The sequence below is a fragment of the Crotalus tigris genome, unplaced genomic scaffold (genome assembly GCF_016545835.1).
Source record: "Crotalus tigris isolate CLP2741 ecotype Arizona unplaced genomic scaffold, ASM1654583v1 scf7180000017994.786943, whole genome shotgun sequence".
Taxonomy (NCBI): domain Eukaryota; kingdom Metazoa; phylum Chordata; class Lepidosauria; order Squamata; family Viperidae; genus Crotalus; species Crotalus tigris.
Window position 1 is genome coordinate 509,279 of NW_024096761.1, and position 17,355 is coordinate 526,633.

The window sequence follows — 17,355 nt, forward strand, 5'->3', positions numbered from 1 at the left end:
TGACCAAGAGATGTCAATGAAAGAAAAAAACCCTGTTCAAATAAATGGACTCAGATATACATTTTTTTAGCTTGTATGCATTTTTCTGAAATGAATGTTCATGAATGGCACCAGAACAACCACTTTTCATGATGATTATACCATTTCTCCAAATTCCAAATGTGCTTATTAGCCAAAAGTTTAGAATTTACTGATCTGACTACCCTAAACTATCTTAAATTAAATTAAAGTTTATAATGAAACAAATATTAATCAGTGTACAAAATTATATTGGAATCTTAACTGTAATAATTTTTTTGTCTGTGTTAGGTTCATGGTTATCACTTTATTCTTGCAAAGTTACAGAAAGGAACATAAGGAATTGAATGTATTTATACAATGATTTTGCTAAACTTTTGCTAAACTCTTGTGTGCATTTACTTGTTTTCATCATAGGCTTTCTGACATAAATATCTACATAAATATGAATGTCAAATCTCATCATATTCTTAAAACAACAACTGGAATTTACAGTTTCAATTTGTCTATTTCAATTTTTACTTATTTGACTATTCCAGAAAAAGAAACTTTCGATTTTTTAAAACATAATTTTTCATTCTCTATTAAGAAGCTTGCTTTATTATATTATTACAGATCACGTTTTTACAGTTAGTGAAAAACTGCAACTTCTTTGTATCTCCATGTGTCCTTTGGTACAAATACCAACAGACAAGTACTTTTCTGTAAAATTAAAACAGCATTGTGCTTAGTGGTGTTGGTTCATTTCCAAGGACAAACAGCGATAGATAATAGTCAAAGAGCCTCTGTTACCATTCCTAATTTATTCCAACAGTACGTGAGCCAGAACAGCTGACTTGAACACATTCTTCCTACTGACTTCTTTTGCCTAAAGAAAAGTCATAGGGATAATCTTTTGCTTTTCATATAATCAATGCATACATGCTCACTGACTACTGGGGAATGTGGTCAATTGTAAATTCAAAGTAGTGAAACGGGAAAATAAGAAACAATGAATTCAAATGTCTACTAAAATGTAAAACTATGTACCCAGCATTTGATTACATATTAAAACACGCATTTCTGACATTTTGAAAAAAAGCATGTGCGATTTAACAAAAGTAGGTGCACAACGACAATGAAGATAGCTACTTGTTGCACACATTCACATTAGTTTGAACCCATAATTTGATATATTAAATTTTGTAGCCCATATAATAAACTTATATGGGAAAATAGTAAAAGTATAACATGAATTAAAAATCATCATTAAAACACCTAAGGGATAAAATGGATTATGCTGCAACTCTATACTTCACATACTGAGATTTCATGGCCTTCCAGGCAGGGACTGTATAAATTTCTGGGTAAGCATATTCCATAAAGTGGAGTGGGGGGAAGGGAAAGGGCTCTGCTGAAAAAAAACTTGCTTCTAGGCTTGCTTCCACCCTTTAAATTTCCTGGAAGGTGAACTTAGAGCATGTCTCTGATTGAACAGGACAAGTAGATTTCCTCTGAAAGAGACGGCCTTGAGTTTCCTGGATGCAAATAACATACAGTGGTGCTTAAAAATTTGTGAACCCTTTTCAATGTTCAATGTTTCATTTTCCTCAATCAATCAATCAATCTAATGTTTTGATTCATTTGTTTAATTGGATTCTCTTTATCTAGTTTTTTGACTTGTGTAGAATATAAACCACATTACATCATATTTACGCAAAGATCCTGAAAATTCAAAATGAGTCACAAACTTAGAAGCATCACTTACAGCTTTATAGATAATGACCAACATCTTTACCAGAAATATACTGGTAGCTAATGGAGCATCCACAGTATAGGTAATATACTGTTCCGTAGCATATGGACCAGTGCATGAAATTTTCAAGTTGTCTTCAGGGCTGGTGTCAGATGAAGAGTATTGGAGTGGAGTTTATAGAAAAAGAAAAACTTTGATCTACAACTAATCTTTCAGAGGGGAAGTTACAGGAAGGATTTAAACATATTGAATTGCAATTCTGACTGGTGGCCAATTGACTCCTGAAAGACAGAATTGTTATAAAACATTGATTTTACTCAAACCTTGACAACTGAAAATACAGTGGATTATAAAAATTATATATAAAGACAAGAACTATACAAAATTAGACTGTTTGGATTTTGAGTTTTGGCCAGCTTGACAAGGCTAACTACAGAGACTATGGCACTTATGACAGATTACTTGAAAGGGGGAGACAACATGATAGAAAACCACACTTAATATCTACTCCTGAAGGACTCAGCCTGAAAGATCAAAGACTCTAGAAGCAACATTTCAAGACAAGGCAAATACTTTCCAAGAAGAAATTTATGCAATGCTACGACAGATAATCTCCATGAGGAGATTAAGCATAACTTTGATAACATAAATGAATATACTTCTAATTTAAATTTACAATAAAAAACATTCAAAGAATGATGGTAAAGAATGAACAAACAAATCAGATAACAGAATGTTAACTAGAAAAAAATGACTTAATTGGCGAAGTCATAAATGAAGGGAATCATAACTTAATACAAACAAGAAAAAACTCACAACATTTGGATACAACAATAAATATGGAAAAGATATCTTATGGATTAGAACGTCAAAATAAACCGGAGAAGAAAGAAGACTTAACAAAATGGACACTGCTAGGAGAATCACTGTTTGGGAGACAAAAAGCATACATCTTACGTATTATGTATCCTCTATGCCTAACAACAACTACAAAAATACAAGAACTGTTTGACAAGTCGAAAATATTAATTTGGAAAACAATTTGGCAAAGGAAGAAGATTAGAGACAGGCTTAAGAGACTTGACTTGCCCTACCAGATGGAATATTATACGAGCAAACACTTGTCTGAGTATAACTAAAAAAACATATAACTTTGGCTATAAAGGGGCTTTAGAATAAGTGGAATAAGAGATATAAGTAATATGGTATTTTTTGATAAGATTCAAAATGTAAAAATATTGGGATGATGAAAGTGAAGGAAAAGTTTGAACTGTAAAGATAAATTAAGTTTGAAAAGATTTAGGATTAAGGAATGATTGAAATATTGAGGGGAAATTAGGCTTTATAAGAACTTTTAAAAAAGGATATATAGTGATTCAATCAATTTTTACAAACAGAAGTGAAATATAAATTGATTAGAAAAGATGTTATAAGTAGATGTTATGATAGATAAGTAGTATAGTATCTATAATATATGAAATATGAAAATACTGGGATGATATATTTAAGTGAAAAATTTGGATATTTAGATGTTAATTACTGAGAAAATTATGATTGATAAGAATTGTTTGAATATTACGGAGAAATTGATCTTAGATTTACAAAAATAAGATATATGGTGAATCAGTAAGATGACTTTTACGAAAATAACATAAGTTGATAAGAAAAAAAATGCTATATGTGGACGCTATTATTGTTGGTATAAATATAGAAGAAAATGTTTTTATTTAAACATTTATATATGGAAAATATCAAATATCAAAAATTATATTTAATGCTGAAGAAGAATACTATTGGGAGAAGAGAGGCTCAAGGAAATATATTATCAGTTGATATACTAATTAAGAAAATATATAAATGAATTATTATTGTTAATTAACTATTATTGATTGTAAAAAAAATTCATGAACCAAGCCAACACGCTGTACTAAAGTTATTATTGTAAAAAATCAATAAAAGTCTTACAAAAAAAAAGAGTGTTGCAGTGGTGGGATTCAGCCGGTTTGTACCAGTTCGGTAGAACCGGTAGCTAATTTTTTGTTGACGTCGATGAATCAGCTGATGCTCTGGCCTAGCCCTTTTTCGCAAGGCCCAGAACAGACCGCCGGAAGTGCACGGATGCCACTTCTGGAAGTCCATTCTGAGCTGGGGAAGCCTCCCAGACCCAGTGTGTGGACGCCATTCCGAAAGTCCATTATGAGCCAGCGAGGCCTCCCAGGCATAGAATGGCCCACTGGAAGTGCTGTCCACGCAGAGAACTGGTTGTTCGGGTATTTGAATCCCACCACTGAAGTGTTGCCCTGGTTTAATTGACAAATAAAGAATATGTGTGTTATGGTCTAGAGTCTCCATATATATTTGGGGCCACAACTGGCTTCTAGATTAAAAGCAAGTGAGACTTGCTGGGATTCACCTTGGCTCACTCTATCCAGACCCTTACAAACAATAGAGCATCAACTGCATCTCCTGTTCAGTTCATAGTTATAATCTACAATTACATGTCATCCATATATTGATGCTGTTTCATCTGAACCAACAATCTACTGTATTCCAGGGGTACCATTTATATATATTACATAAAATGGGGAAAAGAACAGGATACCCAATGGCAGTCACCAGGGATATGATATTCTGCCCTGGCTAATATTATTTTGAATTACCCACTCTGTAAGAAGTAACACTGTAATCCAATATCTTCAATTCCTAACTCTCTTAAACAGTTTAGAAGGATACCATAGTTGTGCATGAGAGCAATTACCATAGTTGTGCATGAGAGCAATCAATATAGCTTCAGTTCCATATCCAGACCTGGCACTTATTAACAGCAAATTGAGACCTAACAAGACTACCAGAGAAGTCGATCTTAAATTATAGTGGAGAGATCAGCACCACAAACTGCAGCCTTTTTCCCTATCTAATCTCCTCTTCCATTTTTACAATGCAACTTTTTTTTATCAAAAGTAAATATTACACCAGTTAATATATGACTACTTAAACACACACAACCAGATCCCAAATATAGACAAAGTCTATCCCATAATAACATAATGCCACCTAATATCTTATTTTACTCCAGATATCCTCCAGATATATTCTGGCAGTTCCAGCTGCCATTGTTAATTGAATTCCACATGGTTGCAGCATCCGTCAATCATGTTATCGCCATTTGTGACCTCCTGCCAGCTTCCCCAATGTCTTTGCTTGTTAAGCCAGCAGTGAAGGTTACAAATTGTGATCATGAGACTGTGTAGGACTGCAACAGCCAAAATTATGAGGACCCATAATAAGTACTCCTCATTCAGCACCATTTTAACATTAACAGCTGCCGAATAAATGGATGCTAAGTGACATTTACCTGTATGTCATACATATCTGCAAGGAGGATGTAATATGTATAAAACAAAATAAAATGCCTCAAATGCAACTGAATATATGACAATTAAATAGCATGCAATATCTTGCGGAATTCCATGGCTCCTATACCTGCTTGTGAAATTCCACAGCTCCTATTCAATTGAATAGGAGGATAATGTGTGAGGATAACGGATTAGTAAACTTTCAGTCAAAGGGTAAGAAAAGAAAATAGTACTTTAACACAGAACCTTTTAGTGCTTTGCAAACATAATGACTCGGCTGATAATTCAGGAAGTTGGCAAAGTAAGCAGTCCAAGTCAAGTTTAAAGTATGCCAAGTTTCAAAGGAGATGGTCATTCAGTGTTCCCTCCCTTTTTAAAAAAACTTGATAAGTATTGTGTTCCACAGGAATTTTAAAAGCTTCCTTAAACTAAGCTAAAGCATTGACTTATATTGCTCATTATTATCCATAATCAACTGGCAATGCTTCCATCAATTCAAACTGAGTATTTCCCAATCCTCCCAGGAGATCACTGAGGAACTAAATTATGACACTTGTTGCACTAAGATTCATGTCTACCAAGAAGCTATCATTCCTCTTCTTTTTAGAAAAATATGCTTTTATAAAATGTCCTATCATGAGGGAGGGAGGGAGGGGGAGAGAGAGAGAGAGAGAGAGAGAGAGAGAGAATAATCACTTCATGGTCAGAAATGTTAAACTTTGAACCTTGCACCCTTTTACCCAACAAATTCATTGTGAGATACAAAAAGATTGTAAAGAAAGGTAGCAGTTTGCTTTTTCCACTAACCCATTTCCAGAATAAATAAAGGACTCTGGACATCATTCACTGGATTTACACTTCACACTAAGCCATAGTTTCTTTAACCAAGGTTTACTGAAACCACCATAAAATAAGTTTCCAACCAATTCTGAGTAGATTCAAAAAATGCACTAAATCCAAACAATACCAAAGATACATGACAACTGGCAGTTGTTACCACAGCATTATAATGCTGTACTGATAAGCTTTTTAATCCATTCAGAAATCCATCCCTTTCTTGTTCAAACAGGAACTGGTAAAACTTATTTACAGAATAAAGGAAAAATCCAAAGACCTCCACGTTTCCTTCTGACAGTGTCCAAGCTATATCAGTGCTGTGGCATGGACGGAATAACTGTAACTGAGACCCATGAGACACAACAGCGATATTCAGTTACCTACGCTGTGCGTACGATATTGCGCTATGGAGAAAATTAAATGCAGATATAAAAGCAGCTCTGTGGAATCAAGATAGATTCATTAAGCCCCTCCAGAAGATTTATTCAATAAACAGGGCATTCTGGCACACACACACGCATCCCAACCCAGAGTGGCGACATGGAGAGCTCTCCGCCTGGGTTGAAGTCTTGATCTCAAATGCAGCGGCACTCGGTTTCGCCTGGCATGCGCCCCCTCCTTCGGCTAACCAGGCAGCGCGGGCAGAGTTCTCCGGCGAAGTTCCGTCTCGCCTGCCAGCGCCGCCGGCATGGCACTCTCGCCTCCTCGGCTTACCTGTCGCCGGATTCAAAAGCGCTCTCCGGTGCCTTCTGGCGACCTCTTTCCGCTCCTCCTCGTCTTCTTCTAAACGCCAGGCTTCAGCCATCGGCGCCAGGGACAAAGGCGGCCTTCAGGCAGCGGCGTCCACCATTGCGGTTAGGCAGACTCTGGGCTCCCCTTTGTCCAGACCTGCACCTGACGCTACCGCCGGAGTGGGCGGGGAGTCCCAGTTTCGACGCGGCCCCTTTGCTTTCTCCTCCCTCCCTCCCTTCCGTCTCGCCTAGCTGCAGTCCAGGCCTTTTACGGTTCCGTCCCGAACGAGCTCCGGGACTTTAAGGAAACGAGGGACGACTCCAGCTACGGAAGGCAGATAAAGGGACAAGTGAGCGAAGGTGGCGTTTCCCTGCCCGTTCCAGTATCAACAGGAAGCGAGACTCTCGCCTGATAGTAAAACAAAAGCGGGGGGGGGGGGACGGTAGTGTGGAGCAGCAAGGAACAATCGCAGCTCAGGAATGCGAGGGGACGAAGCGACCTCCGCCTGCGGTGGGAAGCGAAAGGGCGGAGTACCATCAGACGCTTGGCTCAAGGAGGGGGTGGGCGCAGCGAGCGAGAGATGCTTTCTGTAAGCCCAAGACCATTCCTTGGACTCCAGGACTTGCTTTTCCTTTCGCTGGAGCTCTGCCAGGGGCATTTTCTCACACTTTCGAGATTTTGCAACGCAAGCAGCGACGCGTGACGCAGATTTACTTGAGAAGCCAGTGCACCCCTTTGCGTTTTGCATTGCATAGTTGAACAAAGATAAGGCAGACAGGGAGGTTTGTCATTATTAAAAAAAAAAACCTTGTGCTTCAGGCCTGCTGTATTATACCCATCTTCGCTAACCCCATATCCCATGGATGTGATGGGCAGTGGCAAAAGACAGTGGCAAAACCCACTGATAAGAGATACATGAATGCAAGGGTCAAGTTATCCACTGTGTTTAAAAATACTGATTATTAAAAACGGGTGGGGCTTGTCTCCACATTATGTTTATAATACAGGGGGAAAAATTCCATAGCAAAATTATAGAGTAGTTTATCATGAATCAAAAAACAATATGCAGTTCTATCAGCAATAATGGAACCTTTAGTTTTAATATGAAAAGACTGCCAGGGAAGAGCAGACTAATGTAGTAAATTACTATCATGTCATATAAAATAAGAAATGAAAACTAAGCATAGTTTAGAATAGAATAGAGCTGGAAGGGACCTTGGAGGTCTTCTAGTCCAGCCCCCCACTCAAGCAGGAGAACCTATACCATCTCAGACAAGTGACTATCTAGCCTCTTCTAAAAAATCTCCAGTGATGGAACACCCATGATTTTTGGAGGCAAGCTGTTCCACTAGTTAATTGTCTTCACTGTCAGGAAGTTTCTCCTTAGTTCTCTCCTGCAAATCACAATTTACTTAATAAAAGGAAATGCCAGAAAGATTTCAAACTATGTTGTGCACAATTAAAAAAAATAAATTCTGTCAACCAAAGTTGTTATTAATAGTTTATAGCCAGTTTATAACAAAGATTTATAACCAGTCATATGAAAGATGATCTGATTATAATATAATTATGATTCTGTGCTTTGTAATTAATGCTATTCTTTAGTATAAAGTAATTTTGTATTTAAAAATGAATACAGTTATATGGACCTCACTTTTCCAAGGACTGAGAACCTGGAAGGACACATCAATTACCCTGACCTGACCTTTCAGTTAGTAGAAAGTTATCGGTGTCTTACTGGCACTCTCAACTTCGTATGTTCTGCTTGAACACAGATGGAGATATCTAGTATGCCCTTTCCACACCCAATTTTTTTATGGAAACAAACCTTTTTATAGATTCCGTAAATCTAGGTGTGCATAGAAGAGCTGATATGTTGTGCTAAGCTATAATTTGCTTAGCCACTGATGAGCAAACCACAGTTGGCTAGTTTCACAGTACTAAGCACAAACCAAATAGACTTCATGTCTGCATAATGCAAAAAATATATTCAAAAATAGTATGTTCACTCTTTCCAAAGAGATGGGAAGATAAAACCTGTCTATTGTGGCTTCTACTTTGACTGATCACTGCATATATTTTTTTCTTTCAGGAAAAAAAAGAAGCTGCAAACAATGATGCCCGGTATATTAATCAAGATGGCTACTGTCTTACAAACTGGTATGCGTGATCACCTGTTGCCACTGAAACACTGGCTGATTAACTAATATATAGTTTCTATCAGGCAATTGTTGTACAAATTGCAAACTGTGCCACAAAGTTACCAGAAGAGTATTTCCTACATTTTTCATCTGCGATAAGAGTTGTAAACCGATATTTGCCTCTGCTCAGATAAGCAGCATGAGAATCCTGATACATTCATTATACCTTCTGTTCTCGAGATCAATATTTCTATACTTGAAAAACGTTCTGGAAGAATATTAAGATTCCTACTTTTAGGAAAGCATCACAAGAAAGAGATTAGTTGCATCACACATTGTATTAATCTCTGAATAACTATAGTGAATAAGATGCAACTGATGTATGAATTCAACCAAATCAATTTCAACGCATTGTGGCTAAGTAAATCATGACTTATGTAGAGTGAACCCAGTCAAGGGTAGTTTAACAAAGCATAGTTTAAAAATATTGGCTTAATGCAGTATGAGAATGCAGTATGTAATTCTACCTTTGGTAGCAAATATCAATTGACTGAATTTATATCCTATCTTTTATCAGGAGTTCAGGATAATGAATGTACACTCCTCCCTCAAGTTGCCTGTAACAGCAATTTTATGGCAGATTGGCCTGAGAGAGAGCATAATTCATCCAAAGTCACCATGGGTGAATGTGGACTCTGTAGTCCTAATCCAATATGTTATCCAATGTACTATACTGCCTTTCTTAAATTATAAAAGAGGCAACAGATTTACTCATCTGCACTAAATAACATTTAAAGCTAATTAGAAAAAGCACAGGAAATGCATCACATTAGTGTCATTATTATACACAGTTTTATGTAAGAGTTATCAAGCCCAAGAAACTACGATAGGTTAAGCAAATATGTGGACAAGCTTTGCTTACATTCCCAAAATAATACTAAGAAATCTAAACTTAAGCCTAATAGATACAAATATTGAAAGAATCTGGAATTACAGAAAGATTACATTTTTAGAAACAAGATTCAAAGGAAAAAAACTGACTTAATGCAGTTTTGTGCAGAGGGCTGCATATGACAAGCCCAAACAGGTAATACAAAATAATACTTTGGGGCATAATCCTATATAGAAACTTGCTTTAGGGAAAACAGGATTTACCCAAAGACCTCCATACCAGCTAAACACTTCCTGCTATGACTAAACAACTTCACATATTATTGCAATGGTATGCAGAAGAGTAACTAAAATGGTGGAATATGGTGGAATATGTCAATGCAGAGAACAAATACACAATGACCTGGTTTAAATAATACACTAAATCAGTGGTTCTCAACCTTTCTAATGCCGTGACCCCATAATATAGTTCCCCATGTTGTGGTGACCCCCAACCACTTATACATCACCGGGTGCCAGGGGCGTGGCCAAAGAAAAGGGGAAAAAATGGCGGACAGCCTTGTTTGGCGACCCCCGTGAAATGGTCGTTCGACCCCAAATGGGGTCCCGACCCACAGGTTGAGAACCACTGCACTAAATCATGTTATGCTTAGAATAAAAGAATTATCTTCCACTGATTGTAACAGGAAGAGGATTTTAAAATAGTTACATATCTGATTTGTATCTAGTCACTATTTCTAGTACACCAAAGCAACTTGAAGGCTATCAATCTTCTTTTCTGATAATCTTGCAACACTGAAATAAAGAAACATATAACTGCTCCATCCCAATATGTCTTAAGTCCTAGAGTAGCAACAAGTAATTTACCCTGAACTCCATGCATAAGGTTAAAAAAGGAGTCCCTGCAGATTTTACTCTGCTAGTCATTGCCAATTGTAGGGGGTGGTGCTTGTCCAAAGACATTTCCATGGTCATGTGGTCAGCATGACATCACGTGATTAATCCACCATAGCTATTTACACCCAAGTTGTACTGATCCAATGTTTCAAAGAAATGATTAATATTGTTACTGCTTCAACAGAGCCAGTGTCATGGAATCATAGAAGTCTCGATTATATCTGACATGCAGTCTTTCTGTAGAAATCATGTAGGTTAACAATGTCTTTGTGTTCCAAGGAGAGTTCAGTTGCTCTATTAAATCAATATGGGGTTAGTTGTAAAACTCAATTCTCACAAATAGTTCCAGGCAGATAGAATAGAATAGAATAACAGAGTGGGAAGGGACTTTGGAGATCTTCTAGTCCAACCCCTTGTTCAGGCAGGAAATCCTATGCCTTTTCAGACAAATGCTTGTTCAATTTCTTCTTAAAAACTTCCAGTGTTGGAGCATTCACAGCTTCTGGAGGCAAGTTGTTCCACTGATTAATTGTTCTAACTGTCAGGAAATTTCTTTTTAGTTCTAGGTTGCTTTTCTCCTTGATTAGTTTCCATCCATTGCTTCTTGTCCTTCCTCAGGTGCTTGACTCCCTCTTCTTTGTGGCAACCCCTGAGATATTGGAACAATGATATCATGTCACCCCTATTCATTTTCATTAAACTAGACCAGGGGTGTCAAACTCGCCACGTCATGTGACATGTCATGACATATTGCGACTTTTCCCCCATTGCCGGAGCTGGGGTGGGTGTGTTTTCCGTATGATGCATCTGGCCCATGGGCCAGCATTTTGACACCCCTGAACTAGACATACCCAATTCCAGCAACTGTTCTTTATATGTTTTGGCCTCCAGTCCCGTAATCATCTTTGCTGTTCTTCTCTGCACCTTTCTAGAGTCTCAACATCGTTTTTACATTGTGATGAGCAAAACTGGATGCAGTATTCCAAATGTGGCCTTACCAGGGCATTATAAAGTAGTATCAACACTTCATGTGATCTTGATTCTATCCCTCTGTTAATGCAGTCTAGAACTGTTGGCTTTTGTGGCAGCTGCAGCATACTGCTGGCTCATATTCAAGTGATTGTCCTCTATGAGTCCAATATCTCTCTCACAGTTACTACTGTTGAGCAAGGTACCACCTATACTGTACTTGTGCATTTGGTTTCTTTTGTCTAAATGTAGAACTTTAGTTTTTTCACCACTGAATTTCATTTTGTTAGATAGTGCCCAATCTTCAAGTCTGTCTGTGTCTTAAGCCTATATTTTGGGTGTTGATTATTCCTGCCATCTTCGTGTCGTCTGCAGAGTGAGAATTGATGAGTTCCCCATCTATTCCCTCACCCAAATCATTGATGAAGATGTTGAAGAATACTGGGCCTAAAATAGAGCCTTGGGGTACCCCACTGCATACTTCCCTGCATGGAGATGCAGTTCCATTGAGAACTACACGTTGAGTGCAGTTGGTCAGGTTGTACAAGGTTGGGTTCATAACAAAGGATTTCATAAAAGAGCAAACATTGGTAATTTGGTTCATGCATTGTACTAAATCCGGGTAAGCATCTTGAAGCCTCAAAGCTGCCTGTTGCCTTTAGACCCTGTGAAAAGCCTACACCTATTCCTAGCTTCTCACTGAGCCTTCATGTACTCATGTAGACACCCAAACAAAACAAATCATACTTTGCTGAAAGAAATTCAAACTATCGGTATTAGCTTAGATGCTGCTAGGAAATCATTCACAAAGAAGGGTAAGGTATCAAATATGAAGTGGAAGAATTTCCCAGGAGAAACGTGAGAGGAAAAGCTTGGAAAGCTTTGGTTTGCCTAAAATGGTTAACATGAATTTAGTAAGCCTATATCAGACTTTCCAGTTTTGCACTCTACAAATGTCTTAGGATTTCAAATTTGAGAATTTTAATTCGGAATGGAAGGGTGGGAATATAGCAGAAAAAATAATTGCATAAAATTATGTATAATTTTAACAATAAATATATTATTAGAACTAAGTTTACATTGAGTTCATACAACATGCTAAGCTACAACCAAACAAGTAACATTATTGCTTCATTTATTAGATAAATAGTTCTGAATCATTTGAGCAACCCATTAAAATCAATCAATTGATTTGGTTAAACTGGTTTCTTATGCAGGAACCAGAAAAGATACTTGCACATTTTTCAGTCCTAGGAATTGAGTTTTTAGAGTCTCATGTCATAAAACTGATACAGCTTAATATAACTGTTTCATTATAAATCTGAGACATCCCAACAAAATGCCGTAAAGAAACCAGAGCTGCTTTTTTGAATCCCTGGTCTAGATACCAAATGTATACAGAGAAAAATATATGAATTTCCTTAGCTATATATATTTATGGGAGGAGCCACTGGATGCAATCAGACCACATATACCAGCATATTGTTCATGATTTAGGAAATGGTTTAGAACAGGGTTGACAAATTCAATTTCATTATGGTTGCCCTCAAAAGACCAGTTTTCTTTCCTTCAGGCTTGCCCCACAGAAGCCTCTCTCCTCTCCTCTCCTCTCCCTCAGGTTTGCCCCACCAACATCTCCCTATCACCTTCTCTCCTCCCCTCACTCCTCCGCCTTCCCAGCAAAACCCCTCCTTTTATATCCTCTCCTCTCTTCCCCCATGCGTTCACTCACTGCCCGGCTGGCCTTTTCACGCAGCGCTCATCAGCTGGAGCTGTGTGCACTGAATCTGGGGTCCCCGCCAAGCCCCGGCAGCCCTGCAGCTCCAACTGACTCTCCCCCAAGCATCTCTGGTGCTGCCGCCGCCTCAGCTCACACACACCCCATTACATATTCAATCACCTCCTCCTACTAGTCTGCTTGCTGGCCGGATGTAAACACATCACGGGCTGGATCTGGCCCGCGGGCTTTGAGTTTGACATGTCTGGTTTAGGAAATTAGAATTTCTGTGATGTGCAAATATCTAGCAATTTAGCCATGTTTTTTCTCTTAGAATGTTATAAACATCAATAATCCTCAATATGCTGAGGATATCCTGACAATACAATTCTCCCCTCAAAAACCAAAGAAGGTCTGGAACATCTGATCAAGAAAATCAAAGAAGAAAGTGAGACTTTTGGCTTCTTTCTGAATGTAAAAATAAAAAAAAACCAAGCTCATGAGCATAGTAAGGGAGGGAAACGTCAAAACAGAAACTGACAGTGAAGAGAGAGAATGTGGGGGAAAATTCACTTTCCTGAGATCACAGATAGCTCAAAAATGTGAATGAAGCACAGAAATAAAACATCAGCTTGCACAGGATTGCACAGCAACGATGTGGACATAGCTGACAACCAAATGCAAGTTAGTTTACTCTGTTGTGTTCCCTGTAGCTACCTAAAGTTGTGAAAGTAGGACTTTAAATAAGCAAGAAGGAAATCATCTTGTTTGAGCTGTGGTGCTGGAGAAGGCTCCTGCGTGTTCTTTGGACAGCAATAGCGACTAAAATGCAAGCACTGGAGTGCATAACACCAGACATGGCACTAAAAGGCAAAATCAGAAAACTGTATCTCACTTACTTTGGCCATGTCATGTGCGGGAATTCACTGGAGAAAGCAGTTGTTTGGAAGAGTTAATGGTAAAAGGAAACCAGGCCATCAAAGAAAACGGTGGTTGGACATTATCAAAGCTGATACCAGACATAGGAAAAAAAAAACAATCAAAGAAACTGCAAGATCAGAAGATGTGGAGAGACCTAGCCCATAGAATTGCCAAGTCAGACTCAACTGAATTGATATCATCATCATCTTCATCATCATTACTGGTTTAAAAGATATACCAATAACCTATTGTGGTTATCACATCCACTTTTAGATTCTAAAGGGTTTTTAAAAGTGTTTTTAATTATTTAAAGTGATTTTTGTTGACATATCAAGAAGATCAGGATTAAGAACAACCATTTTAGAAAGCTAAGTACCATACATACCCACTACAGTACTTTATATCATACACATATCTTACATGTCACATATAATTTTTCTTCTTCGTATCATTCACACTGATCTTGGTTTGCTGGTAAACAGAAGCTTATCTTTTCTGCATCTGCTTTCTGCAAATGGAAACCAGTGAATTTTACTGTGATTGCTGGGATGGAAAACTAGCCTGTAGATTAAAGATTAGCAATCCAAAGTGGAGAAATTAGGAAAAACTAGCAATTCCAGAGGGGAAAAACTAGTAAATAACAAGACTTCCTCCTTTCTCCCAGTGGTTCACTATAAATGGCTTGGTGGGATAATCCAAGACTGAACATTGCAAGTAAATCTTTTTCGGGGGGGGGGGAAGGCATTAATACTTAGATCAAGCTTTCTGCTAATCAATTTTAAAAGCATGTAAAGTGTTGCAAAAATAATTTCTTAAGATTGCTGAACAGCAATTTATTAAACATATATTTTAAAATATTTTGTTAAACACTTATTGATTTTACTACATGAGCCTGGTGATCTCTGGCTCATAAATTATATTATGGAATGGAGGAGCTAAGCACCATCTGCTACCCTATTACATGACCTCCTAGCTATACTAAGTGTACTTGTTTGACAAAAGGGGAGGGGGAGAGAAGGGTTTTTCACAGACAGAAGAAGTCTGAGTATGTTTGTGTATTAAAAATTTAGGCAGTCTCAGCTGCTGAGGAGATATAGATTCTAGGATGATTCAAGACTATCAATAAGGAATTTATATATATGCCCATTTCACAAATATGACTCTGGGTGACCTACAATAAAAAACCATTAAAAAGAGTCAAACATTAAAAACTATTCCATGATTAAAATATCAATGTTATTAAAAATGCTAGAAGAAAGCATCTTCATTGTTATGTTCAATGTAGTCATCTTACCATGTTTCCCGGAAAGTAAGGCCCACCCTGAAAATAAGCACGCTTGATTTTTGGGGGTGGGCTTAATATAAGCCCTACCCCAAAAATAAGCCCTATTGGGGGCAAGGCACACACTTAAAAATCAAGCTAGGGCAGGGGTAGGGGTGTGGATCTGCCCCATGCACCCTGCATCCACTTACCTTGCAGCCAGGCCTCTCCTTGCTGGCCCACTTCTGCGGTGTCTTCTGCAGCCAGGCTGGCATTTCTCAGTCACAGGCCTTTCCAGAAGGCCTCTGCAGCCAAGAACCAAGCTATGGATTCAATCCATAGGTCCATTCTACAAGACCTCTGCAGCTGAGGACCGCGCTGCATAGCTCTTCCGGAAAGGCCTGACTGCAAAATGCAGGCCGGAATGCAACTGCAGAATGAAGCTGCTCCTTTGGCCCCAGAAGTGGACCTGCTGGGCAGGGCTGTCAGTGCTGGAGGTAAGACGGTCCCCGAAAATAAGACGTGGTGCCTCTTTTGGAGGCAAAAAAAAAGACCCTGTCTTATTTTCAGGGAAACACAGTAATAGTTGTCCAAATCCCTGCTGACAATGTCATGTTTTGAGGAACGTCTAGAAGGATAGCAAGGATAAGGCCATAGAATATTCCACAGGATGGGTTCCATGGCAGAAAAAAAAAAGATGAAAGCAGCAATATATTCTTCTACCAGACCTGATGGGACCGGCAGTTGTAATCAGGAAGAGGCAATCTTGCTAGGAGAATGCAATGTGGAATGTTCTACTTCATGGGTGTCAAACTCGATCGCATCACGTGATGTATCACAATGTTTTTTGCTTTTGCGGATCCAGGGTGGAAGTGGCCTGTGCATGACGCATCTGGCTAGCGGACCTCCAATTTGACACCCCTGTTCTACTTGGTGATATTTAAGAAAAAAGAGGATCCAAGATGTTTCAGTAGCCATGAAAAGTAGGTAGACAAATTTTAATCAGAGGCCTCAATTATTTCTTTGAGGAATTTAGTAACCACTAAATTTTAGAATAGGCATTCCCTCACTTTACTGAGGTATTACTATTGTGAGCTTCGAGATAGATAGTCTTAGAATGGTGCAACAATTAGATGATGAAAAATTGGCCAGGAAATTAAAGTTAGGAATGGAAAGGGTGAAGAATGGAACGGATCCTAGGTCTATTTATATATTACCAATATAAAAAAATATATGTAGCTCAGGGTTGAACTGTGGAGTCCTTGGTATTGTCTGAGCTTAATTATCTAGTCAGTTAATGAAACATCTGCAGAAAACAACTAAACTCCACTATTTTTATGTAGTAGCTGAATTGTCCTTTCTTATTTACTTGACTGGAAAGGTCAGTCTTCCAATGAAAGTCATTCTATCTTTACTAGGAGGAAGGTTTGTTATGATACAAAGTGTTTTATAAGCTGTATTTTATTTCAGGACAATATATAAAAAAGGTTACATTTTTTTCTAAATTTGCAAACAAAATTTATATGCAATTGTAAAGTTGTACTCCTATTGATATAGAAAACCTGCAGTTAATCTTAAAGTAGTAATATCCCATTTTAGCAAACCTGTGTGCTGGAGTTTTATATATTATGAATGTTTTGAATCTGTTTCAGAAAATATGTGGCAAGAATTTGATTTCATCTTTTGTATGCTGGAATTATATTATGTTTGGCCTTGTTCTATGCTGATACCATTTTAATTTATTATTCATAAAATTATAAGTAGGTTGATAGAAAAGGAAAAAGGAGTAAAAAAGTGTTGCTGAATTATATTCCTAAAAATTGGAATTTCTGTAAGTTGAAGAACTTTGGAAATATCATCTGTGGGCAGCATTAAGGTTT

The 17,355-nt window shown here is 37.9% G+C and overlaps 2 protein-coding genes across 4 annotated transcripts in view; one reads left to right on the top strand and one right to left on the bottom strand.

The window, feature by feature from the left end:
* Positions 1 to 6,888, bottom strand: part of SH3D19 (SH3 domain containing 19) — a 66,775-nt gene extending 59,887 nt beyond the window's left edge. Inside the window, exon 1 of one of the 2 annotated variants that reach the window (XM_039346419.1) lies at positions 6,661 to 6,722. Coding sequence is in view for 1 of the 2 variants with exons in the window: in XM_039346417.1 (XP_039202351.1) it covers positions 6,661 to 6,751 (91 nt within the window). In the remaining variant the exon portion in view is untranslated. Of the gene's footprint in view, positions 1 to 6,660 lie in introns of both variants that reach the window. The other variant, XM_039346417.1, reaches the window with a different exon arrangement.
* An 11-nt stretch (positions 6,889 to 6,899) lies between these two features.
* FHIP1A (FHF complex subunit HOOK interacting protein 1A) overlaps positions 6,900 to 17,355 on the top strand; it is a 92,875-nt gene continuing 82,419 nt past the window's right edge. The window contains exons 1-3 of one of the 2 annotated variants that reach the window (XM_039346427.1): positions 6,900 to 7,037; positions 8,771 to 8,838; positions 16,341 to 16,458. The gene's annotated coding sequence lies outside the window, so the exon portion shown is untranslated. The remainder of the gene's footprint in view (positions 7,038 to 8,770; positions 8,839 to 16,340; positions 16,459 to 17,355) is intronic. The other variant, XM_039346426.1, reaches the window with a different exon arrangement.